Here is a 25,394-nt window from a genome sequence, read left to right as displayed (position 1 = left end):
ATTGTCTTAATGAAGCTCTTTGGTGTTTGTATCATCTATGCCTTCATTCTTTAATGGACCCACCGAACTGCTTTAAAAATACTGCTTTCCATTTTCACCAGAAATATTGAATACAAATTTTTTTCTCTATTAGACTGCTAATTTCCTATATTAGGCTGCTCCTTTAAAATAACAGCACTATTAAAGTAGAAGCTTTCGAAAGTCTCCTCCCTCCGCCTGTATAGTACCGTTTAGATGATCTCTTTTCCAAGATGTATTTTGACCTTAGAACTGTATCCATAATTGTATATTTTGAATCTTTTTAATAGGCGGTGAAATGGCGAAGCTCACGGTGTGAGAATTCGAAGTAGCCGCTCATCGGGACCCATCTCCTCCCGCCCCACGCGGACGGCATCCCTCTGGCTGGGGTTCAACTGCCATGACATGTCTGCAGCTATCAGAAAGAGGAGCTGGGAGGAGCACGTCGGGGGGCAGCCTCCGCGTTCCGGAGATGGTGGCACCGCCTGCCGTCATGGACTCGTAGCCGACGGCGCGCGGGGAGGCATGGAGGGGGGCGCAGCTGCAGATGTGGACGGCACGGAGACGCTGGTCCCCGTCCCTGACGAGGACGCCGATCCTGAGCCGCGCCTTCCAGGTGATGAGCAAATGCTAACGACCGAAGGACCTAACGTACTAAGCCGAGAGGGCGTCCCTGCTAACGCCCGGGGAGCGGCCGGGGAGTCCGGCCCAGCGCCGGGGGAGAGGGCGGGGACAGCGCGACCGTCTACACTGCACGCGAAGGCCCGGGGCTTCGCCATCGAGGGAGCGCAAGCGAGATAAAGCCTGCCGTCGAGGATGCTCCGCACGCGAGAGCTGACCTCCCGGAGGACCAGACGCCCCGACGGGAACCCGATCTCCCCGGGGGTGGACAGGAGCGAGCCCCCCGCCGCCGAGGCCCCGCCGCGTGCTGGGCCGGGCCCGGTGCGGAGCGCGGACGGTCCCCACCGCCGGCCGACCGCGGACGCCCCCTCCCGCCGCCGCCTCCTCCGCCCTCCGGAGCGGGGCCGGCCGCCGACGGCCCGGGGAGGGCTGGCTTCCCCCGACGTCGAAGCCCCGGCCTCGCCGGCGTCGGCGGGGAGGAGGGCGGGCCGTGCCCGCGCTGCGCGAGGCCCTCCCCGGCCGCCCGGGAGCCCGCCCGGAGCCCGTCCGACTGCGCGAGAAGAAGGTAAGGCCCGAGCCCCAGGCGGCGCCCTGCCGCTAGGCCGCATCCCCAGCCCCGGCCCTGGCTCTCCTGACCCGGAGCTGAACGGCCACCAGAAAGCGCATTGGGACGGGCTTCAAGGCCTTCTCCAGAGAGAGCTCTAATTTTTAGAGGAAAATGCCGTGGTGTTTTCAATTCGCTATCCTCTGCTTGACCTGTTTTGTTTTCCCTTTAGTCTACATATTGTATCATAATAAAAGTGATCTAAGCCCGGCCTGCCATGTAAGCTGGCGCCTGCCATCCTAGCTGTTCAGGAGGTTGGGATCTGAGGATCACAGTTCAAAGCCAGCCCCAGCTCAAAGGAACAGGAGATTCTTATCTCCAGTTCACTACTGGAATATCGGAAGTGGAGTTGTGGCTCAAAGTGATTGAGCACTAATCTTGAGTGAAAGAACTCAGGGACAGTGGGCAAGCCCCCTGGGTTCAAGCCCCACAACCAACAATAACAACAAAAACAGATACTAGTCGCTTGTTAAGAGCAACCACTATAAATATCCAAAAGCAACAATACTTCCTCTCTTCAATTTACGATAGCATTACGAAGGCTACCTTGACATATTATCATTACCAGTCTGTTTCTTTCCACAGCATTTCTTTAATATTTGACAAAACAACTGGGGTTCATTTTTACGCCATTCTCCCTTTACTCATTCGGGAGTTTCAATGTCCCTGAAAAACCTTCCACATGAGAGGAGCATACATTGGGACAACACTACCTGAATTGTGATTTACCGACTGAGATCTCTACCAAAATTTTAGAATTTCTTCAAAACTTTTCAAACAATGCATCAATATATAATACTGCTACAATTCCTAGCAAAATTTCTTCTGCTAAGCAACCCAATGGCAGTTGAATTGAGGAAATCCTGCAAGAAATCAGACACTTTGTGCAATAATTAAAACATACTGTTTTGCTTCTCTGGGTATAATCTTAACCCACCATTGTAATTTTACTAAACAAAACACACTTGCACTTAGTTCTTTTTAACTGGAGTTATCCATCTACAATGAAAGAAAATTCTCCAAGTGCCTCTGTGGTGAAAATGTTAGGTTCCATAAACTGTAGATTTGCTAATTGATTGGTAATGCATCATGAGTTAGTTTAAGAGAACTCAAAGACTCAAACTCGATAGTACCGGTGTGTTCTGTGGTTCTGGAAAATGATCTTACTGGTGTCAGTTGTGCTAAAATGTTGATGCTGTGTGGTAATGGAGTGCACAGGTAGTCTTTTCAGACACGTCTAGGCATCCTATCAAATCTATTGGAGAAGTAGCAGTAGTGACATAAGAAAGTATTAATAGAGCTATGACAGAGTGCCCCGGAAATAAGGCAAATATTGTCCAACTGCTAACAAAAACTTTAAACATACCAGAAACATATGCTCACCGCTAGGGCATTTATATCAGTGCTAAGAATTCTGGGAAGAATTTACTCTCAGGCTATGTTACTATAGTAAGGTTCCATTTTGAGAGCTATAATTATATCTCATTTACAAGTTCTAAATTAAATGTTCTATTTCAAGCAGTTTATCATTCTAAAGTGTTGTGGCATTGTCTGGAAGAATATTTACTTTGACTCCAAAACCCATTTGGGATGTCTTGGAATGAACAGATTAAGTGAGAAGGTTTATATTCGTAATATACTCTAAAGTATACTTATTGGAAAATCGCTTGGAATTATAAAGTGTAGTATTTCTGCCTAATTCATTCTTGTATAAACGTGTTAAAAAACAAACCTTTAAATAGGTAGCTGGACCTTTTAAAACTTTACCAAATAATCTTAAAAAACAAACATTTAACAAACATGCAGAGTTGATAGCTCACACTGGTAACTCAAGCTACTCAAGAGACTGAAATCTGAAGAATCACAGTTTGAAATCAGTCATACAGAAAAATCCTTGAGACTCTACCTCCAAAATAATCAGCAAAAAGCCTGACCAGAGCATGGTTCAAGATGTAGAGCACTAGCCAAACAAGCAAACTGAATGAGAGTGCAAGGCTCTGAGATCAAATTCTAGTACTGGAGGGAAAAAAAAAGATACACACAAATATTGATCATTGTATTGCATGTAACTGAAAAGGAAATACCCCAAAGTTCAGTTAGTTATATGTTTAGTTATTTATTTAGTATGGAAGGCTATGCAGCCACTAAAAAGATGTAGTAAGAGAATCATGGGCATATTGAAAGATAATTATGATGTAGTATATCTGGTGGAAACACTGGCAAATTAACCTGCACAGCACATCCAAGCTTTATATGAAAACATTCACATGTATGTGTATACGTTGCTAAAACTATAAACAGGAGACTATAACAGCTCTATGACTGAGTCGTGATATGCAAAATCCTGCCTAAATAAGGGTAGCACTTTGAATGAACATAATTAAAACTGTAGAATGAAGAAATCACTACATTTATCCTATAATTTTTGTATTAAAGGAAATAGAATTATGAGTGAAAACATAATAAAGTATAAAATAATACTGGAAATATGACTAGTTGAGACATTTTCTGCATGCAGAAAACAACCCCTTGTTATTTGATGAAAGTAAAGCGAAGCTTTTAAAATAGCACTAAGAGTTGCAATCAGATATTTGATTTTTAATGTCAGAAAAACGAGTTTAACAAAGGAACGTAGGAGCCACATTTTCATGCCTACGGGGCGTATAGAAAATGGTTTGCTTACTTGTCTGTGTCTTTAAACTGTGTGGGCCATGGTAACAGCTCTTACATGAAAGCTAAAATAGGATTATAAGCTAGTATGATTTCAGCTAAGGAACACAAACCAGCTCATCCACTGATGATCATGTCGGTGAACCAAATTCTTCCTTGAATTTCTCAGTAGGGAATTCTTTTGTCAGGATATAATCAAGGATGCAAGATTTAAAGGAAAATAAAAATAAAACTAAGATAAAGCATCTAATAATCATCTCCGGGACTGCCAGAAATCGTGGGACGTACCTTTAGTATAAGCAATTGGAAAGTAGAAGCAGGAAACCGGTGAGTTCTAGGCTAGCCTGGGTTACATAGCAAGGAAACCTTGCCTCAAAACCCAGTGAACATAATTGAGCCTCAGAATGTATTGAATGTATTAAATAATGTTCAATATGCTAAATGAATGAATGATATCTAGAGAGATAGATGCCATTGAATTTTACATACATACTACCATTCCTTAAAACCCCATACATTTGAAAAGGCATTTGTTGCTGGGAATGACTTATTATTGTCTTGATGTCCAAAAATATTTCTATCAACCCAGACAGATATATATATATATGCATATACATATTATATATATATAATTTTTCAAAATCTTGTTTGGAGAGGACTGTGTCTTTAGTATAGCTTAACCTATGAGCTAATAATTCCTTTAAATGTGATTAACTATGTCATAAAATTGAGGTCACTAAAATCAAAGTAAACCAAATGAATCCCAAGAAGTCATTAATGACTGAACTCTCAGGTCATGACCGTCAGCTCCTGTCACTCTAAGCTGTATGGGAATGACGGGCGCACTCTTACGGCTTTGGCTGTGTCCTCGGCTTGAGACAGCTGCTTAAAAACAATTCTCAGAGAAGGCTTCTAAAAGCGTCCGGAGGAGGAAGACAGTCTAAGAAGTGGTCTCTTTAAACCAAAAGATATGTCAAGATGGAAAATATGTAGGGAAAGACTTGAGGTTAGGCTTCTGAAAGAGCTAGTGTGTTTGTCATTGACGGTGGTTTGCTAATTAAAGAGAGACTGAAATTCAATCTTCTGGAGGCTCTTTCTTTAAATACTCTCCAATTTTTTAAATAACCACAATAATTATAAATACAGAAATATATGTTTACACACATAAAACAAGATATAAACCATATTACAAAGCAAAATAGGCTCAAAAAGATATTGCAAAAATAATACGAACTTGGAAAAGACACTTCATTCCACATGCTTCTCCCCTTTCTTCCTCCCGTGTCCCTCCTTCTCCTCCTACCTCCCTCTCTCTTCTCCTCCCTCTTCTTCTTGAAGTGGTGTTTGAACTCATAAACTCTTGCTTCCAGGAGCCAGGCCTCCTGCCCTTTTTATTTTCATTATTTTTCAAAGAGATCTCACAGGTTTGGACAGGCCAGCCTGAACCCTAATAGCCTGAATCTTCACAATCTCACACTCCAGGTAGCTGGAATTATAGACAGGAGCTACCACAATGATCCTTGCAAAGTTATTTTGTGCCAGGTGCCGGTGGCTCACGCCTGTAATCCTAGCTACTCAGGAGGCTGAGATCAGAGGAACATGGTTCAAAGCCAGCCTGGGCAGGAAAGTCCACAATGACTCTTATCTCCAATTAACCACCAGAAAACCAGAAGTGGCGCTGTGGCTCAAGTGGTGGAGCACGGGCCTTGAGCTGAAGAGCTCGGGGTCAATGTCCAGGTCCAGAGTTCAAGCCACACAACCAACAACAACAAAAAAAATTTATTTTATATATTGAACTTACATTGACCAAATTTCTTATGGAAAAACATTCAGAAATAAAACATTACACTATACACGTCGTGCTTGAAATATCTGGAAAAGGAAATATATGAATCAACTAAGACTGACAACAGTGAAATATTTTCTTCTTATCCTATCTTTAAAACACGTTTAAAGTTGATAAAAGCTTGTCTACCCCACAATGGCAAATGATACACTCTTTCCTGTTTCCTAATTATCTACCTGCATATGAGCTTTGTACCAAGAGAAAGGTAACATTTTATATCAGGTAAAGTAGTAAATTATGCAAAACATAGAATAGACCATGCAGAAGAGTGGCTGCAATACAAAAAAAAATTAAAGCTGAGTAAGAAATAGGACACCAAATAATAGCTAGGCTGAGGCCTAAGCTGATACACAATATAATGTTGAATGAGAACAAGGACTAGGGAAAGAATTAAGAGTTGGGAATAAATCATGTATCACTTGACATAGAAGGAATGAATGGAATGCACAGTTACCTATATATAGCTCCACAGAGAAATTCAGAATAATAGTATGATTTTATACTGAGGCCACACTGGCTTTAAAGACCCAAGTTTGTGGAGCAGACTGTATTTCTTAACCTTATTTATCCTTTAAACATTACTGCCCCTAATTCAAGAATTAGAGTTGGCAACAGAAATGTATTAGTAGGTGAGCAATTGGGCATAGATGGATACCACCTTCCCGTTCCAGTTCTGCACCTGGTTTTGTGTCCCAGGTGAAGCTAATACCTTTGTCTACATAATTTATGTTTGTTGCACCATGCAAAACTGTCAAATGTCTGTAGCCCATTTAAACTAGTTTTGGCCCTAGAAACAACTAGAAAGCCAAAAATCATATTAGACAATAATTGGGAAAAGAATAGTCTACCTCATCACACACACACAATTCTCCTAAAACTAAGTAGGAATGCAAAAACATTTAATTATATGGAAAAGGGAATGGTTAGATGCAATATCTGGTGAAATCAATCTGGATAAACACTGAACTTTTTCTTTTGAGCGTGGTAGTACTGGATGTGAACTCAGGACTTGTGCTTTCTAGGCAATTGCTCTGCCACTTGAACCAGGCCACCAGCACAATTGGTGCCTGGGAGTGACAAAAATATTTTTATTTTTCCTTTTTTAAAGTTCTTATTTATTTATTTTGAGCAAAGCTGGTGAGAAGAATTTTCAATACCCCAAGTTCTATGTACTTGATACACCAGCATGAACGATAGCAAAAGTCCTTACGGTAAGAAACATGTCATTGATTAAATCCCTGTCTATCTACCTAACGCTGCTCCTGTGAGCTGGTACATAGAAGTAAGAGTCATCAGAAACAGGGGGGAAAGCATAGTAGGACAGAAGAAGGAAAAGAAGAGTGAAGAGAATGAAAAAGAAAGAGACACAGAGAAAAGGAAAGGCTAAAATACAACACCAAAAGAAGCATCTGTCGATCGCAAAGGAAAGAGATGAAAGTCTTTGACCAAAGGTAGCTTTATCGCAGGCTGGAATCAGATTCTGTTCCCACATGATGATGACGTGGCGATCGTGAGCAAAAGTGTCACACGGAGACGAGAAAGGTGAACCTGACTCCAACAAGGATAGAGCAGGTATAGATAGATAATGGTCATTGTGCATCAGGTTCTCTGATGGACGAGTAGCAGTCCCTACAGCTCCATGCGTACCAGGGTAAAAACAGAGCTAGAATGAACTCACGCTGAAGCTACCTAACTGGGAAAGGATCTCCTCGCATTTCCTCAGCCAAAATAATTGCATCATACTTTCCACACCCGTGGATGAGGGCAGCTGTTCGTCCAATCTATTGTTTAGAACCTGCAAAGAAATTCTCAGATATCTTTTCATATGAAGAATTTATTTCAAAAAGCAGCCATAGGGGCTGGGAATGGGGCTTAGTGGTAGAGTGCTTGCCTAGCATGCACGAAACCCTGGATCCGACCCCTCGGTACCACGTAAAAAGCGAAAGTCTGAAGTGGCACTGTGGACAAGTGGTAGAGTGCTAGCCTTGGAGCAAAAGAAACTCGGGAATAGTGCCCAGGCCCTGAGCTCAAGCCCCAGGACTGGCACAAAAATAAGCCATAGATGTACAGAGACAAAGTTATCAAGATGCTGAATCATCTGCCAAATACTCTATATTTTATGCAGTGTGTCTCCTCTTTGTTCTTTCTGTGAATTCCATGCTGAAACAGAGCATGACGAGTCAATCTTGGTGTGCACAATCCTTTGTAAAGAATCCTGGATCATTACAACTCTTTGTGCAGAGCAACCAATTAGTTGTGACTGACTAATGCTAGGTCAGTCTGTGAGTTGTAAGTTGTATTCAGATGCACTTCAGCCATTATATCTGAACGTTTCCCGTTAGAGTTATTTTTTTGAGGGGACGGGGAATGGTGATGCTGTAAAACAGGTCTCAGATCCAATCAGCTACTTGGGACCAAAATTGCAAATTTCCGTTAGTCATATTACCAGAATCATTCGTAAGTTTACCTTAATGCAACAGCAGCTTTACTTGGAGCAAGAACGAAGACATTCACGTTAGTTTAAACGAATGGTTATTTCACAGCCAGCATTGCCTTGACGGCTATGTGAACAGTGGAACTGATTTAGTTTCTTCCTCGTGGATTTCTGTTACTATAAACCAAGACCAATTTATTAATCCTTTAATACCAAGGAAACCGCCATTGTTTTTGGCTGCCTCCCTGGAAGAAATGCCAACATCCACAAAAGCTGGAAGCACGTGAAGAACCTGCGCGGCAGAGGCCGGCCCCTGTTATCTGGCACCAGACACCACGGTGCCAACAGGATCTAGCCATTTTCTGGCTCGTGTTCTTAGGAATAACACGCTTCTCCTTTGCTGCCAACAGGATGTCTAATGCACGGATCATTTCCTAACTGTAAAGAAAATGAGAGCGCTCTTTGAGAGATAACCTCACCAGTTTCCAAAGAAATCTAAGCGAATAGAAAACTCCATTCTCACTCTACTTTTTCAGTTCTGTTTCTCTATTGGCCTACAAATAAAAGTGGTGATTAATGAGCCGCTTCAGTTTTGAAGTTCCATTTCTCGAGCCAGAGAAACTTCAAAAGGGTCGGCTGCTTCTGCTTATGTCCATTGAACATTCCCTTCGACGTTTTAAAATGAAAGGTTGAAATAGCATCACTATTTGGTCTAGAAAATGAATAGCTTGTTCTGAGCTGGGGTTTCTTGCCGGGAGATGAAGGAAACAAGTCCACCTCCCCTTGGGGGATGCTATTGCACCAATCTGAGTCGCTCATGTCTTTGGAAGATGGGAGGAGCATCCTAAGCCGGGAACGGAGACAGAAGCTGTGATTAAGGAGAGACATACTATGAACTATAATCATCTCGATTTTCTTTAACCAAAACTTGGATTAAGGACCTGACAGAAAAAGAACATATAAATTGGAAAATTATATCCGAAAATCAGACAGATTCTCGTGGAATCTCTATTTGCAGCATATCTACGCGGCTAGCAAATAACTTGTTCAGCTGGAATGCTCTAGAACAGTGCATGGCCCCAGGGAAGCTTCCGCAATGGCTTTACTGGAGAACGGAACACAGTGATGAAGCCAATGGCCCCCGAGACCAACCCAGCCGGTTTTCAGCCCTGCTTCTCTTGCTTGCAGCTTTGTGGGTGACCTTTTTTGCACCTTACTTCATCTCTGTGTACCTCAGTTTTTCATAATTATAATGAAATTTCTCATCCTTTTATTAAGAAGAGTCATATATATAAAATGATTGTTTCCTGTAATTAAGGATTTGGGGGAATAAAAGGTTATTTGAAGCCTAAGAGATTAAAAAAAGGGAAGAAATCAAGAGACTAACTCCTTGTGTGCTGAACATGCAATTGATTCTGTTGATGATGTTTCTTTCCTACTGTTCTCGCTCCTTGGATGAGTGTATCAGTGGAATGTCTTTTTAGAGTTTTGGAAGAGGCACCAAAGGTATTTTAGTTAACAGTGACATGGACAAGAAATGGACTTTCTAGATAGCTGACAGAAGGCGGATTTTTTCATTTTTATCTTAGCCTATGGGAAGCTGTTTTCCATCGTGAGAGCGGAGTGTGGGGTCCCAGCAAGCATGAACACCTGATGGATTTGAACTCCGAATGGAAGACTTTGTGTGCAGAGAACAGCAATCAGCAGCTGCCATGCTCCTCTTCTGTTGTTAGGGATAAACACTGAATGGGAAGATTAACGCTAAAGCTCAGTATACTGGAGAAGAGCCTTCGTTTAAGCATTGTTATCTCAACTTTATTTAGATCATACGTCAAGCTATGATTTATGAATTTATTTACAAATTTCTGAAGGGGTTTCTTAAGAACGTTATGAAGTTGATGAAACCAAAGCCTTGAGCAGAAATATTAAGGATAAAATAAATACCTAAAAAATGGTAAACATGTAAATCTGGATTCAACTGTTGAATCTGGGGATTCGATATCTGCCTCTTTGGAAAATGGTCCTTTTTGAAACTTGGAATAGAGAAAGTAAGGAAACAGAAGAATGAAGTGGGCTAATTGTTCTATGCAACTATCTTTTTCCGAAGGAGCTGCAGGAACACACGAGAATCTGGCTCGTTTGAGAGCCACAGGCCAGCTCTTCCTTTCAAAGGCACAGGAAAGTGAGGGATTTGGAGTCAACATGGCCAACCAGGCCCAACATGAGAAGGTGAACTGTCCAGCTCCTGAGTTCAGAGTGACCACTTCCTATCATACGCATTTACCATTATGTAGATGGAACTTTAATTTCCCATCCATTCTTTTTTTTTTTTTTTTTGGCCAGTCCTGGGCCTTGGACTCAGGTCTGAGCACTGTCCCTGGCTTCTCTTTGCTCAAGGCTAGCACTCTGCCACCTGAGCCACAGCGCCCCTTCTGGCCGTTTTCCATGTATGTGGTGCTGGGGAATCGAACCGAGAGCTTCACGTGTAGGAGGCAAGCAGTCTTGCCACTAGGCCATGTTCTCAGCCCTCTCATCCTTTCTTGAATAGACCTTTCGTACTGTCTCTTCATTTTTATGAAAGGATAATGTGGCATTTCATGTGTTACTTCCTGGCCAAAATTTGCTCAAGAAACAAGAAACTGCTCATTGACTCAACCATTGCAGGCAGAACCTTGCAAGCTCATAGGAGCTGAAAAGGAATTTGCTGTTCATAGGTTTATGGGATATTCCAGCTGGAAGAAACCTTAAAGATCCTTGTGTTTCACTTTAAGGGGAATAATGTGTGTGTTGACAAGACCACAGAGCTGTAATTTAGAGCATTCGTGGTGGTATGTCATGTAACCGATGTAAAGTTGCTGGTCCACAGAGAAGATGCTGAGTTGCATATTATAGAAAAAGCTATAATTTAAAAGTAATCAGAATGCGTTGGCCACCATCAAAATGTAACACAAACCTAATATTAAGGGGTTTTTTTGAACGATGAAAGGAAATGTTTTATCCCTCAATTTCAGACATTTGTCCACTTCGTGTGTAGGCCACCACTCCTCTTTCTGCTCCCCTTCGCACCAAAATAAAGAGGGGAAAAAAAAAGAGAAAAGAAAACAGCCTTGAGAATTTTACCACCACTTCAGGTATGCGTTGACAACATTTAAAAAACTGGTTAGAGTTTAAAGTGGCATTTATTTTCCTCAGTGTCTCCTGATTTCTGGTTTTGTAATAAAATGTCACTGCCATTGGAGACATGACTTTTCATTCATTTAAGTTAATTATTCTTTACTTCTTCTCAGTGATCAGCATAGGTTTTCATCATAAATATTATCTCTTTCCACTTAGAAGCGACAAAGTGCTTTCTCTCAGATGTCCGCAGTGTTTGGATTGAGGCATGATAAATTTCAAACAAGCTGAAAAGTATTTCAAACAAGGTCTACACTGTGAGCAGACGTTAAGGAAGCACAAGAGAAAGGAAATGAGCCAAGGGATTTCAGGGTAATCGTTACGTGTATCTTTCTTGTGTATACGTCAATGATCACATAAAGCACTGAATTTTTATACTTAGAATTCGGTCTAGACTAGAAACAAAACACATGCTAACAAGCAGAGGACTCTATGCTGGGGAAGCAAAAATAGAAAGGAATCTATTTTTGTCATTCAATACCTTATAGTTATTGTAATCTTAAGTTTCCACTCCTGACCACTGAGACCATTTATTTTCTAACACAGAAGAAATGAACAATCATTGTTTTGCTATCTAGTCAGCTGTTGACGAATTTTCATTTTTAACTGCTACATAAACCTTTCCATTTTTCAGGAGGATCAATCAGATTTTCTCTGGAGTTGCCAGTGGACCAGTCATTATATTGAGGAAAAAAAAGGGTCATTATTAAGGGCTGCTACCCAGTATTTATGTCTCCAGCTTGCTTTCTGAAACAGACAGCTACCAAGCCTTACTCTGCACAGATTGTCACATCAAGCAAAATTTTTTGCACATAGTTATTTGAGATAGAGAACAATTAAGTGGAGCATTACAGACTCAAAGAAAGAACACTGTATGCTATCATTTATTATGAAGCTCTATTGAAGTCATTCTTATGATGAGAATGAAATCAAATAGTGTTGAAACAGCTACACTTTGGTTTCCTTTACAGTGAGAGGACGCAATAAGAAAAGTAAAATCAATCTGTAGGCTGGAGAATATGTGTAATCAGAATGTATGAGTAGAGCCCAGGTACCCCTGCTATTGAGACACTGAAAGTGGTCACAAAGACACGTTTCAAACACCAAAGAGATGTACCCAGCCCACTTAAAGTGAACGATAATCTTGTCTAGGGATGTGTCTTGTTCATCCCTATTTTAAATCCTGGGGATTTGAGAATGCTGCATACAGTATTTTCAAATAGTTGCTAACATTTCAAACGTGTATTAAGTACTTGACTCCTGATTAATTATTAGCACACCAGCAAATATTGACCCTTGCAGTTGTTCAGCAGACCACTTTGGGATTCCTGGGAGTCTTTCTTCTCCGTATTCATCCGTGTGCATGTTCTTGTCATGGTTCCTGGGGACTATTGGTGGTGGTAGGGATTGCTTGTGTTCATGCTGATAGCTTTTCACCTTCTCACTCGTAACCCTTTCATCCCAGAGTGTTCTAAAGCTTTTTGAGGCCATGAGTTATAGCGAATTGACAGTGAATTAATGTCTACGAGCCAAGAGTACACTCAGGTCTCACGCTTAGGAAGGAGTTGAAAAAAAAAAAACAATCCTTTGATTTTGAAACAATATAAACTGAAGTGCATGTGTAGCTCTAAGAGCCAAAGAAAACAGACCAGATACACACAACTTGTTTCAGAAATGCAGAATGTCTGCTAAAGGCTGGAGATGTAGCTTAGTGTTAGAGTGTACTTAGCACCCATGAAGCCCTGTGTCCAAATCCCCCAAACTAATTTTTAAAGTCTATTTAGAATGGCTGTTGACTCACACCAACCTGTAGATAGCCATACATAACTGTGGCAAGTCAAGGTTAGAGAAAGTTCATCTGAAAGACTTAAACTTCTTCTGTACAAACCTCAAGCTGACTGAACAATTGCAATAGCACTAATTCTTAGTCTCCAGTATCTCTTGCACTCTTTCCTGTGTCCCCAAATGTCTTCTTCTTGAGCTTCAGCTCCTGAAGCGCCATCTTCACGACCCTCCCCCGCACTGCAGCCACAGTATCTTCGCGTGGTGGATCTCTGTTCCTCCTCCTTCCACACGAGGGCTTGCACGGCGGCGGGTCACCCAGGGCCCGCTTCTCCCTGCGGCTTCTCTTTGGGGCTTTTCATCTCCTCACATTAGGTCACATTGAACGCTTCCAGTTACCTAAGCTCCTCCCTCTCCCTCTCCCCCATTAAGATTCCCAAACCCCTCTCCATGCCCTGGCCTAACTCAGCTGTGGTCATCCTTCAAGTTCCATCAAGAAGAACAAGTGGGGAAAAAAGGCAGAACCCTTACGAATGAATGTAGGCCTCCTTCTGAGAAATGGACCTTTAGCTTATCCACTACCACATTGAATTGAACTTCTGTTTACTTATCCACTCTCTGGTGATAGAATTGTGCCTCTCGAATAAAAAAGCAAACAACCAAACAAACACAGGAATACGTTTAAAATCCAGCACCTGCAATGTGGCCTTACTTTGAGAAAAAGTCCTGCTAGATGCAAGTAGTACTGGCCAAATTTTCTCCATGCTTTACTATGATTTAATAGATTTGGCTTTCCAGACTCATTTCTTTCCTTGATAAATTCAGCAATGTTCCTTACCTTTTCTGTGATTTAGTATTTCACACTGGAAAACATACGTTACACTGATAGCAGTCTTTCATGAGTAACTTGCTTTTAAACCTCTGGATACTTTTCAGAAACGGGTCAGTGTGGGATTCTCAGACTCATCAGAGGAAGAATAGATTTATTTCTTTTGATTGCAAAGGCTTTCAATCCAAATATATCCTTCAACATATTCCTTTCAACCTTCTTGTTACTTCTCTTGTTTAGGCCCAGAATTATAATAACAGGAAGATGTGAGATTTCCTTGACTCATAGTAGCAAATGAGAATTTGGTCTTCAAGTGTATCCATTGTTTTATTTACAATCCATGAAACTATTTATTGTTGCAGTCATATTGTAACTTACATATTCTTTCTTATTTCTATTTGGTCAATTGAACTTAAATATCCACTAATAGAAACAGTCCCTGCTGCAATGCCAGCCATCCTTCTGGATATGAGTAATTCAAATGAACAGCTTTGCTCCAAAAAGCTTCATTTTTTAGTGCAGGGTCACATCAGTAAGCAAAGGGAAGGATAGAATGTGCATCTGCTTTTACCTGAATAATCTTTTTTTCCCTACAGTAGTATGTTTCCCTGCAGTTAATTCTTCTTAAGACGTGATGGTGGGAAGGGAAAGTGAGAGAAAACAAGGGAAAGGGTAACACCGTTCAAATGTATTCATTACCTTACTTATGTAACTGCAGCCCTCTCTATATGACCTTTACAATAACTTTTTTGTAAAAGTTGATCTTGATTGGTCTTTCTGAGTTAAGACTAAGGAAAATTGCCTGAAAAGGCAATTGGTAATAAATCCTTCCTGAAAATTTTGTGGGAATATATTCTTTAAACATCTCCAGCTCAACTCGTGCCGTTGAGAGGCCACAGTAAACGTTTTGCTAACTTCCTGGATTCAGGATTGTCTCTTTTTCCAGTTTATTCTATAGAGTGTAGTCAGATATTATCTTCCTAAAAACTATCACCACTAGATTATTTCTCTTCATATAGGAAGCATGTACCTCTTGATATTTATAAGAAGTAGATTATTCATCAGCTTACTTAGTTCGCCACATGTAGTCCTGGTTAAAATGTGAAGCACCGCCATCCCTACTGTAAGAGAACCCTGTGAAACGACCTCCCTGTTCTCTGGCTGCCTGTAAGCAACGAGAGACTCCCGGGCAGCATCCGTACAGGCCTCGCTGACGCACCGGGCCTGGGACTGTTGCCGCTCATCCCGCTTGTTAAGTTCCCAAAGCTGCTTTGTCGAGCTTCCTTCCCTGAGGAAGTCCTCACAGGTGAAGTAAGTCAATTTTAAAAAATAGTTATAATTTTTTCTTCTTGTTTGAGGGTGATACAGAGAATCTGATTGGGAGGTGTGATCAGCTCATTAAAGACTGTACTTCCTTGCAAAGTCTCAATAATTCACATGAAGAATAGGAGCTACCTTGCAGATGGACGGGTGGGTGGGTGGAAAGAGAGCTGGATAATGGATAGATCGATAATAATAGAAGGATCAATTCAGAGATGAGTAAGTGAATAAATGAATGACGGATGAAAGAATTAATGGATAGGTAGACTGATGGATAGACAGGTAGATAATGGATACATAGATAAATGGATGGATGCATGGATAGATAGATGGCTAGATAGTGGACAAATAAGTATATGGGTAGATGGATGAACGGGTAATGGATGAATGACTAAACAGATGGGTAGATGGATGGTAAATGGATAAATAATGGATGGATTCCATATTCCTTTGGCCATGATTGACCACAGCAATATCTCTACTTTTAATAAAGTTAGTGATGGAAAAAAAATCCATGATGTTCTTTGTGGTACACCTGTAAAAACTGAGAAAAAGATTCACATATTCTACTTCCCTTGATTCTGGTGTTCTCATCCTTTTCTAAACTTGCACATCTGTGCAGGGATTCATCTGTAATACAATGATCATTAGTCACATAAATATATATAAATATAATCATTCATTCGGCATGTTTTAGCCATCTAACCTCTGACCATTTCTATTCGTTGTTTGTTCAACATTCAAAGATGAACAAATTGCTCTCGTCCTCCTCAAGAAGCCAAAATCACTTGGAAAAGCACTCCTTGCCCTCACCTTTAAGGTAGAGTGGCTACATCCCGGGTCATTCGGACCAATATGCGTGATACTTGCTGTCACCATTTCTTGCCTGGTCATTTCAATACCTCAAACTCTTAAGTTCCCACCTGGATAAGGTGATTTCTGGACATGATGATTTCTATGTGAGCTTTGTTAAAAGTAACTATGTCATGGCTGTGAGTACAAAAATGAAAATCTCTCTTCAAAATTTAAGCTTAGTAGCACAAGGAATGTCTGCTGGAATTATTATAATGCTTTTACTATGTTTTCAATTTTCCTAATAATCTGAAAAAACCCTCAATTTTTGAGAGATTAAACTTCAGATAACTTTATGCCTTTAAACATTATGAAACTAAAGCTATTACATGTTTCTTCCTATTCTTCAAAACCATGGGAAAGCTTATATTCACAGAGCAATAACTAGTACTATTTAGAATTGGAAAGCAATACTAAAATAATAATTCCTTATTCCCTTTCAAGTTCAAAATATGTAAAGTGCTTTTTGTTCTGAAGCAGAACAATTCACCTGTAAGCTTCTTGCTGCCTCAGGAAGAGAACTGATCACACATTAGTGAATCAAGCATGTAGGGAGTATAGAACATTGTGTATTGAAGGACATGATGGGATTCTAGGCTTATTCTGTTTGGGGGACTGAGCAGTTTCATTCATTCTAGTTACTTGTTCATCCCAATTACTTTTTCTATGGTCTCTTTCACATTATGGGGTGTGGGTAAGAGATTGGGGGTTGAACTTAGGGCCTCATCCTTGCTAGACAGGCCGTGGGCCCCATGAGATATCTCCCTAGCCGTTTTTGCTTTGTTATATTTCCAGAAAGGTCTCATACATTTCGCCCAGACCATTCTCAGATGTTCTCCTCTTACAACGCTTCCCACATAGCAGGATCACAAGAGTGAACCTCGATGCCTGACTTATTGGCAGTGATCAACTTTTTTCCTGAACTGGCCGAGAAAGTTGACCCCAAGTTTCTGTTTTCTGAGGAGCAGAGATTACAAGCATACACTACCAGGGCTTGACCACGAATTTAGCTTCTGACACCACTTAGCAAATACTTATTAATTGCCAAGATTGTGCTTGAAACCTCAAATACCTCCTAGTACATTCTTTTAAGCATTTCAGTACCAATCTTGGGTTTATATTCTTCACGCTCACCTCAGAGAAGAAACATTCCAGTCAGTCTACCCCTTCCTGAAAGAGATTTTGTGGTAATGGCTATGCCCTATTATTGTTTAAAATACTTCTTTTCATGGTTGCTACTCACAAGAGAGTCTTTTATTCACTCTCTCCATGGATTCTAGGTCTACACTAAGAATAACAGGAAATTCATTATGTATCCCTTGGGCCTTCAAAATAAGAAGGCTAAAAATTATTAAAGTATCTGTATACCTGAGAAGATATCTTTTTAAAGGATTCTTATTATTTTCAACTTTGGTATAAAACTTGTTTAAAGCAAGAAAGATTTAGAAATAGCTTCCTAGTTTGGATAGCACTGGGATTTGACCGCAGGGACTCTAGGGTTCCAGGCAGACGCTCTACCACTTGAGTCATAGCCTTAGTCCTCTTGCTTTATTTTTTGAATAGTAGATGCCCAAGCTGGTAGGGACTTCAAGCTTCCTGTTTATGTTTCCCCAGTAGGGCAGGTGACAGGCACGTACCCGACTCCCATCACGGAAAGAAAGGGACTCATCAACTTCTGCATGGGGTTGGCATTGATTCACAAGCCTTCTGATCTTCACCTACCAAGTATCCAGGATTATCGCGATGAACCAAAAGGCCTGGCTTTGATTTTTTTTTTTGTCTCAACAATTAGCTTATCATATCACTATTAAACTATGTTCTCATTCAATTATGAATGCTTACATCATGAGTTGGTATGAAATCACAGGAAAGTTAGCGGGCAAATAGAGAAAAAATGATAGAGAATTAATTTCTGTTAAAAGCCATTCATATTGCACAGCTTATCAAGAACAGAAGTTTATTTCTCTCAGTTCTGGTGACTGGGAAGGGAGGGGGCTCAAGATAGAGATAACAGCTGTTCTGGGGTTGAACCAAGGGTGTTGTGCATTCTGAGAAAGAATTCATCCACCGAGCTACATCCCCACTCCTTCCCCCCCTTTCCCAATAGCGACTCGAATGCGGGAGCTCAGCGAATACGTGTTGATTGATATTCTCTACAGTTCTGAGGAAAATAAATGTTTTATCAAAAGCAAAAATCAAGAAGAAAAAGGGAGAAGAAGAGGAGGAAAAGGAGGAAAAAGAGGGAAAAGGAAGTGGAGGAAAGGTGAGGAGGAGAAGAGGGATAAGGAGGGAAAGAGAGAAGGAGGAAGGAAGGAGGGGAAGGAGGGAGACAAGAAGCGGAAAGAGAGAGGCAGAGAGGAGGAGGAAAAGAAGAAAGGAGAAGGAAGAAATAAAACAAAATTAAGGGCTGTCTACTTAGTGCTCTACAGTAATACCCTCTTGAAAACCGTTCAGGATTATAACTCGGAGTAATCATTTAATACTTTCTGTCTTTTTTTATGATTAAGGAACCCCTGCTCCTGGAAGTAACGTTTGAATCGCCCTGATTTGGCAAACAGAGTGGTTTTGTTTAAGATACTAGCATTCCTCGCTGCTTACAGCCAAAGATGGTTTCCCCGATAAAGCCGACTCAGTAGAGCATTCGGGGAGCTGAGCTCTGTCCCGGGGGAGCCCTGGTAACCACTTCCGGGAGCACGGGCCAAGTCTCCCAGTGTGCAAAGAACTCCCCACCATGAACGGTCATTTGTGTAAGATTTAATGAATTTCCCAAGCAAGAATGCGTGCCGATTTCATACCCTTTACGTGAAAGGGAACTAAACATGAGATGCAGGCATCAATATTAATGCATGTTTCCCATCCCCCTTCCCAAAACATGGGGGATCTTTTCCTTCACTCCCCCAGGCACACTCGTGTGCTTGAGTGTACAAGTGTGTGTGTGTGTGTGCTGACATCCATGGAAGTCTAGAGCGAGAAAGCACGAGTTTCCTCAGGAAAGCCAACCGGGATTCCTGAGGTGAAGGACGCTGCTCCTAGTTGCTCAGTCCTTCCCTGGGAAAGTTAAAAATAAGTCCCACTTGTGGGGGGTGGGGTGGGGAATTAGTTGGCATTTGTTATTTGAGAAAATTGCTTTATTCCAGGAACTGCCTCATGGAGCAGAAACTTATTTACCATCTGTGTGGACTTTAAAATTTTTTCCATCTTCACTGATACATCACTGGAATAGAATCAGACTTCGGGGTGCATAGGTTTTCCACCAGCCTCAAGTTGGCAAGAGTGTTGGCTAAGAAGCTTTGGGGATTGCTGTGATTCCCAAAGTGAGAAGGACTCACGAACACCGTTCAGCCTTGAGATGATCCAGGGAAGAGGCTGCTGGGCTGATGTCCTTGTCCCTGGGCGTGGTTCAGGGAGCGGGTGGAAGAGAGCAGGAAGGACTGCCAGGAAAAACCCCAAGGTCTATGCACAGGGACATTCTTCCTCTTCTTCTCTTTCAACCTTATTTTTACAAACAAAAATGCTATAGCTCCAAGGGGCGCTGCAGTGATTTGACATACGTGTCTACTGTGAAATCAAATTAATGTTCCCACCACCTCACATAGCTACTGTACTTTGTAAGATGAAAAGAGCTCTTCTCTTGGCATGTTTCAAGGACACAAGGCACAGTGTCATAAAGCAGGTCTTAGTAGGGTAGTCATCTTGACTAATGAAAGCCTGCTCCATATTTTCTTATTCCTACCCCCCTCCGGTCCTCGATAGCCAGAATTCTACTCCCACGAGTTTGACTAATGTACGCAGCAAGAGCAGTGACATTGGGCAGCACAGTGTTGTCTTTCTGTATGTGGCTTATATCACTCCACATTATTTCTTCTGGCTTTGTTCATACTGTAGCAAAGGCCAAGACCTCCTCCTTTCCAAATGCCAAATCTATTTCTAAATGCGGAATATACGTACATAAATTCAATCTCTGTATCCATAGATGCAACTGAAGACCAAAAGTGAAGTCCAAACTAAAATGGTGCCCCACAATGAACATGCACAGGCCCTGTAACAACTGTTTACACTTTCATTGTGATGAGGTTGTAAGTAATATAGAGATGGTTAAATAGCATTAAAGGATGTGCATAGGTTATATGCAAATTCTATGTCATTGTTAAGAGGAATTTGAACATTCATAGAGTTGGTCTTGGGGCTAGTCTTCCAGAAATACCAAGGATTTATTTCCTTACTTTGGCTATATGAATAATACTGTAGATACTTCTTTGATAAACATCATTTCCTATAGGATTTATACCCAGTCTTAGACTAGCAGAAACACAGGACTGCCCGTTTTACCATTTTAAGGAATCTCCATACTGTTTTCTGTCATGATTGTACTAATTTTCCAACTATGCCAAAGGTTCTCTCTGTCCACACTCAACAATACACATTATTTCCTGTCTCTTCTTTATTTTTGTTTTTTGAACTGGAGTTTGAAATTAAAGCTGTGCACTTGCTGAGTAAGTGCTCTATCACTTGAGCTACACTAGCACCCCCCCCTTTATTTTGGGGGGTTGTGGGGTTTGAACTCGGGGCCTGGGTGCTGTCCCTGAGCTCTTCAGCTCAAGGCTAGCGCTCTGCCACTCGATCCACAGCGCCACTTCTGGTTTTCTCATGGTTACTTGGAGCTTAGAGTGTCATGGACTTTCCTGCCCTGCTGGCTGTGAACCGAGATCCTCAGATCTCAGCCTCTTGAGTTGCTAGGATGACAGGCGTGAGCCGCAAGTGCCCAGTTTACGCTAGCACCTCTTTTTGCTTTATTTGTTTTGCAGGCAGAGGTTAATCTTAAACGTCAGTCCTTTAGATTTCTGCCTCCTGAGTGGGTGGGGTTATAGGTATGAACCACCACACAAGGACTGGGGCTGTCTCCTCTTATTAGGCAGATGGGAGGCAAATATTCCAAGGCTGCCATAGTTAGCTAGCGCATTTTTGCTTAAGAATCAAATGAAATTAATAACCTGTGGGAAATAAATTACATTTTCCCCAAGTGCTTTAACTTCTGCACTCAGATAAGACAAGAATTCCTTTTTTCTTCTCCAGCTGTATCAAAGGATTATTTTATTCCAATGTTTATTAAATTCTTCCACAAGAGGAAGTAACTATGTTCAGTGAAGGTGGAGGAAATGAAGTTGAGTGGGTGGCTGAGCACAAGAGAATTTATTGTTAGGCTGTACTTCATATAAACTTCAGAGAACTCAACAGAAATACAATTGTCATATTTTGTACAAAATAAGCTGCCCCGCCCAGTGCCCCACGAGATTAAGTAAGTTATGACATTATTTGGGAGGATAGAAATCAAGTTTTCTTATTCATTTAATTATCTTAAAAACTGATGTCATTCCTTCAGGAAAGCTCAGAAGCCTTGATATTTGCCTAAACTTTCAAAAACAACAACAAACCAATGTCATATCTCTTTCTGGACATGCATTTTTAAAAACAGAATGTAAGAGATTAAATTATGTAAGTTTCATATTTCAACTATATTTTCTTTTTTATTATTACATTTAAGTAGTTGTACAATGAAGTTTCAATTCAACATATGCACGTTTTTAGCTCAACAATACTTTCAAATCATGGCTTAACGTAAATGTTTATTCTATTTTTAACATTTAAACATAGGTATCAATACAACCTTCATAATATGGATAAATGTAGAACCTATCTACAATTATCCTTTACAAATATTTATAATAATTTCTGTTCTTTGAGCACTAACTCTATGTCAGCACAATGCCTGACTCTTTATGGGCAAATCTCTCATTTAATGGTCATAATGTATACATTGGGTGCAAATTAAGAGATTGAAAAAATTTAAGGTCCTGGAAAGCAAGTAACTTACTCCAGCTCTTAGAAAGACCAACTGTTAGAGGAAATAATAAGAGCTCAGGGACTCAGAGTTCCAAAACCCATTAGTCCGACCATGGAATATAGGAACATATAGAATCGGACTTTAATGTTAGTCAGATGAGACACAGAGGAGACAACTCAACTGAACACCTGAAGTAACAGAAGTACTTTATGACTCACGGACTCTGGAGGAAAGAAGGTAGCACTCTTCCATGGCCAGCATAAGTAGGTATGCAGAATAATCGAGGCTGGTGGTGTAATTCAGCAGCAGAAGTCGACCAGTTGGTGGAGAACAAGAGACCCAGAAAGTGGGTGGCCGAGATAGCTCAGTTGGGAGAGCGTTAGACTGAAGAAGAGACCCAGAAAGCCAGGCCTTGTGGATCCAAAGGCCTTACTAGGGCACAGGGTCTCCCGAAAATATGTCCCTTGGGATGCTCTGATTGACAGGGTAGCAAATGATCATAAGCCATGTTGTGATGGAGAGGTGGCTGTTGTCTTTCAAGTTCACGTAGGGTGTGAGGTCAATGTGATGAGTCAAGTAGGTCGTGTCTGACGAATCTTAAATAGTCACAGACTCTAAAGTCAGACATTCTCATCCCTAACTCTTTATCTCAAATCACTCTTGAGGGGGTTTGTCTGGAGAAGTGTGTAGAATATTCATTACACAAATGCCCCTAACCGTTTAAAACAATCTGGACATAAGGCAAATGATCAAGAGAGCAGACAAATACACTTGGCATATTCCAAGGGTATGGCATAGAGACACACAATGAATGAGGCATTTTCTTCCACTCCTCGATTTTGTAAAAATAAGTGTGTGATACTGAAGCGGAGTTGTTGCGGTAAACAACACAGAGTAGTACTATACACCGGTGGAGTTCAAAACCAGAACTGATGAACCAGTTGAACATCTATTCATCTGAAAGGCAAGGAAAGAAGAAGTTAACATGTTTCTGAGGATGATCCCTCAGTGGTGTGGGAATGGGAGAAGAGAAGACGGTGTCGGTAGACGGAGGACAATGTAGGCATCGGTGCGCTACTTCCCGAGATGGACGGAGGACAATGTAGGCATCGGTGCGCTACTTCCCGAGATGGATGGAGAGGCACGGGGGATTGGTGCAGTGCTGCATTTCATGATTTACACAGTTGAGACATATGCTTCATGTAGCTATTGATGTACACACATTTCAACAAAGACAAATGCTTGCTGTAACAGATGTGACCGTGCTTAACCATAAAGATAGGAAAGAACTTTTATCCCTGTGCTTTACGTTGTTATTTTTGAGATTTGTTTCCCCTAATTAGGTTGTAAACTGCTCATAGGCAAGGGTTATTATTTAGAATTATAAAGCATACTTCGTAAATGTCACTCATGAATGTGGTGTAGGACAAATAAGGGAGAGGATACTGGTTTTTTTTGTTTGTAATGTACTGTTTGTATGTACATTTCACCTCATAGCAAAGCCTAAGGACTCGGGGATTTAGGATATCACTCTGTTTGATTATCCTCAGTGCCCTCCATAAAATCCAACATCAATACTATAAAGTCTCCAAAGGCTTCAACCCCTTTGCAATGTTTACTCACCTGGAGACTAGAACTCAGATCTCCTTTGACTCCGAGAAAACTTCTCCGTATTCAAATTTCCTTTTATGTTGTTTCCCTCTCGTTTTAGTTTTTATTATTTATTTAATCCATGGCGCTGCAAACAAGGAATTAGCTCAGTGGCTGTGTTCTTCTAGCTCCTCTGAGCTCTTTCATGTCCCCACAAATAGAACTGCCACTCCAGGCCCAGATGGTCCACTTTCCCTAATGGATAACTCTCCAGGGAAGGTTGATAATTCCAGTCTTTAAAGACATAGGTCCTGGGAATCCAGCAAAATGTCAGCCTCCTGTTTCCTCATCAGAGAATAATAAGCCAAAAATAATAACTGAGTGTCTATTAGAACAATGTGGCCTCCTTGTGACCATACAACAGTCAGTCCTTACGTGGAGACAATCCAACACCAAGGGCTCTGGAGCTTCTAGTCTTTATCAAGTGCACAGACCCTTTTCCACAGGTTTAACTCAAAGGTAAATACAATTATTGCCCTTTAATAAGTAAGGAAACGTTCGTAGGAATACTACTTCGTAGCTGTAAGCCCAGCACTGAGCGATTAAGTCAGGAGGATGACAAGTTCTGAGGCCAGCCTGAGGTTCAGAGCACGGTCAAGGCTAGCCTACTGAGAACTGGTAGATGAAATGAAACAGATCAAGAGAAAACATCAATAGGAAAATCACCTGGTAAATATCGACTTAGTATGAATATATTTATGCCTGGAATCGATGAAGAAGCTAATCTCTGTCCTAACTGATCATATTTTTGAAATAATTGTTTTCCCTGATGTCTGGTCACTTACAGCAGAAGTCAGAATCAACCAGGTGGCTGGAACCTGAAATGTTGAGTTCCAAGGAAAACCCAAACTCTTTCTTTTAATCATTATCTTTAATGGTGCAAAGAAGTTTCTGTCCCATGTGTCTACTTATGCATCCGTTGCGTCCGGTGCCGCCCCTTTCATCACCCTTTCTCTTCTCTCCCAAACCTACCTGCTTCCCCGAGCTACCCGCTTCCATTTCCACTGTGCACCTCGAGTAGGACGACCGGAATCCTAAAGGTCAGCTTGCGGCTCCCGTAAGGAACCCGATGCACGCTCTGTCGGCCACACTGCGTTCACATCCTCGACAGCAGTCTTCTTTAAATTCTTTGAAGACTGGCAACTAGACAAAGAACAACTTCTGGACTCTTGGTTTTCTAAAACTGCTTGTGAAGTTGTAATTAGGTACTTAAAATATTTAAGTGCAAAGTTGCCAGGTGCATGGGACCTGCGATAACAAAGGGAAAGAAGTTCCTTCTCAGTCAGTACCATTCTTAGCACTACTGTTGCCTATGCCCCCCAATGGCCAATGAGAAGGCCATAAGGTCTTGAGGGCCCCAGAAGCAGCTACAGCAGCTGAGACAGGCCTGTAAATACGCGGGTAGACAGTGAGCGCCAACACCTTACAAACTGGCTCTGACTACAGCCCTGCAAATGTCTCCTACATTCAAATGTAAAGAAGCTAGATGTCAGAAACAAATATTTTTGCAAAGAGGCAAGTAATCAAGAGAAAGGAAAATAAAACCACTTTATTCCTCTCTTGTCCAGGGTAGATTACCAACTAGACAGTGAAAGTGGGGTAGACTTCATGTTTTCCTAATGTTCTTGGCATGTGTGTCATATGTTACTACAGGTTATAGGATGAAAAACAGTGGCTGAATAATTGGTATTTTTAATAATAAAACTCTTCTTGAACACATCTGAGTTGAATCTGTAAGGACCAGGATGAAAG

At 41.3% G+C, this 25,394-nt stretch overlaps 1 protein-coding gene across 1 annotated transcript in view; it reads left to right on the top strand.

Moving 5' to 3' along the window:
- Positions 1 to 25,394, top strand: part of Dlc1 (DLC1 Rho GTPase activating protein) — a 334,097-nt gene that overhangs the window by 12,206 nt on the left and 296,497 nt on the right. Inside the window, exons 2-3 of the mRNA XM_048330552.1 lie at positions 309 to 810; positions 1,067 to 1,204. Of these exons, the coding sequence (XP_048186509.1) occupies positions 424 to 810; positions 1,067 to 1,204 (525 nt within the window). The 5' untranslated portion in view covers positions 309 to 423. The remainder of the gene's footprint in view (positions 1 to 308; positions 811 to 1,066; positions 1,205 to 25,394) is intronic.

Source organism: Perognathus longimembris, chromosome 21, assembly GCF_023159225.1.
Source record: "Perognathus longimembris pacificus isolate PPM17 chromosome 21, ASM2315922v1, whole genome shotgun sequence".
In the NCBI taxonomy this organism is placed as follows: domain Eukaryota; kingdom Metazoa; phylum Chordata; class Mammalia; order Rodentia; family Heteromyidae; genus Perognathus; species Perognathus longimembris.
This window is presented reverse-complemented; position numbering and strand designations above follow the sequence as displayed.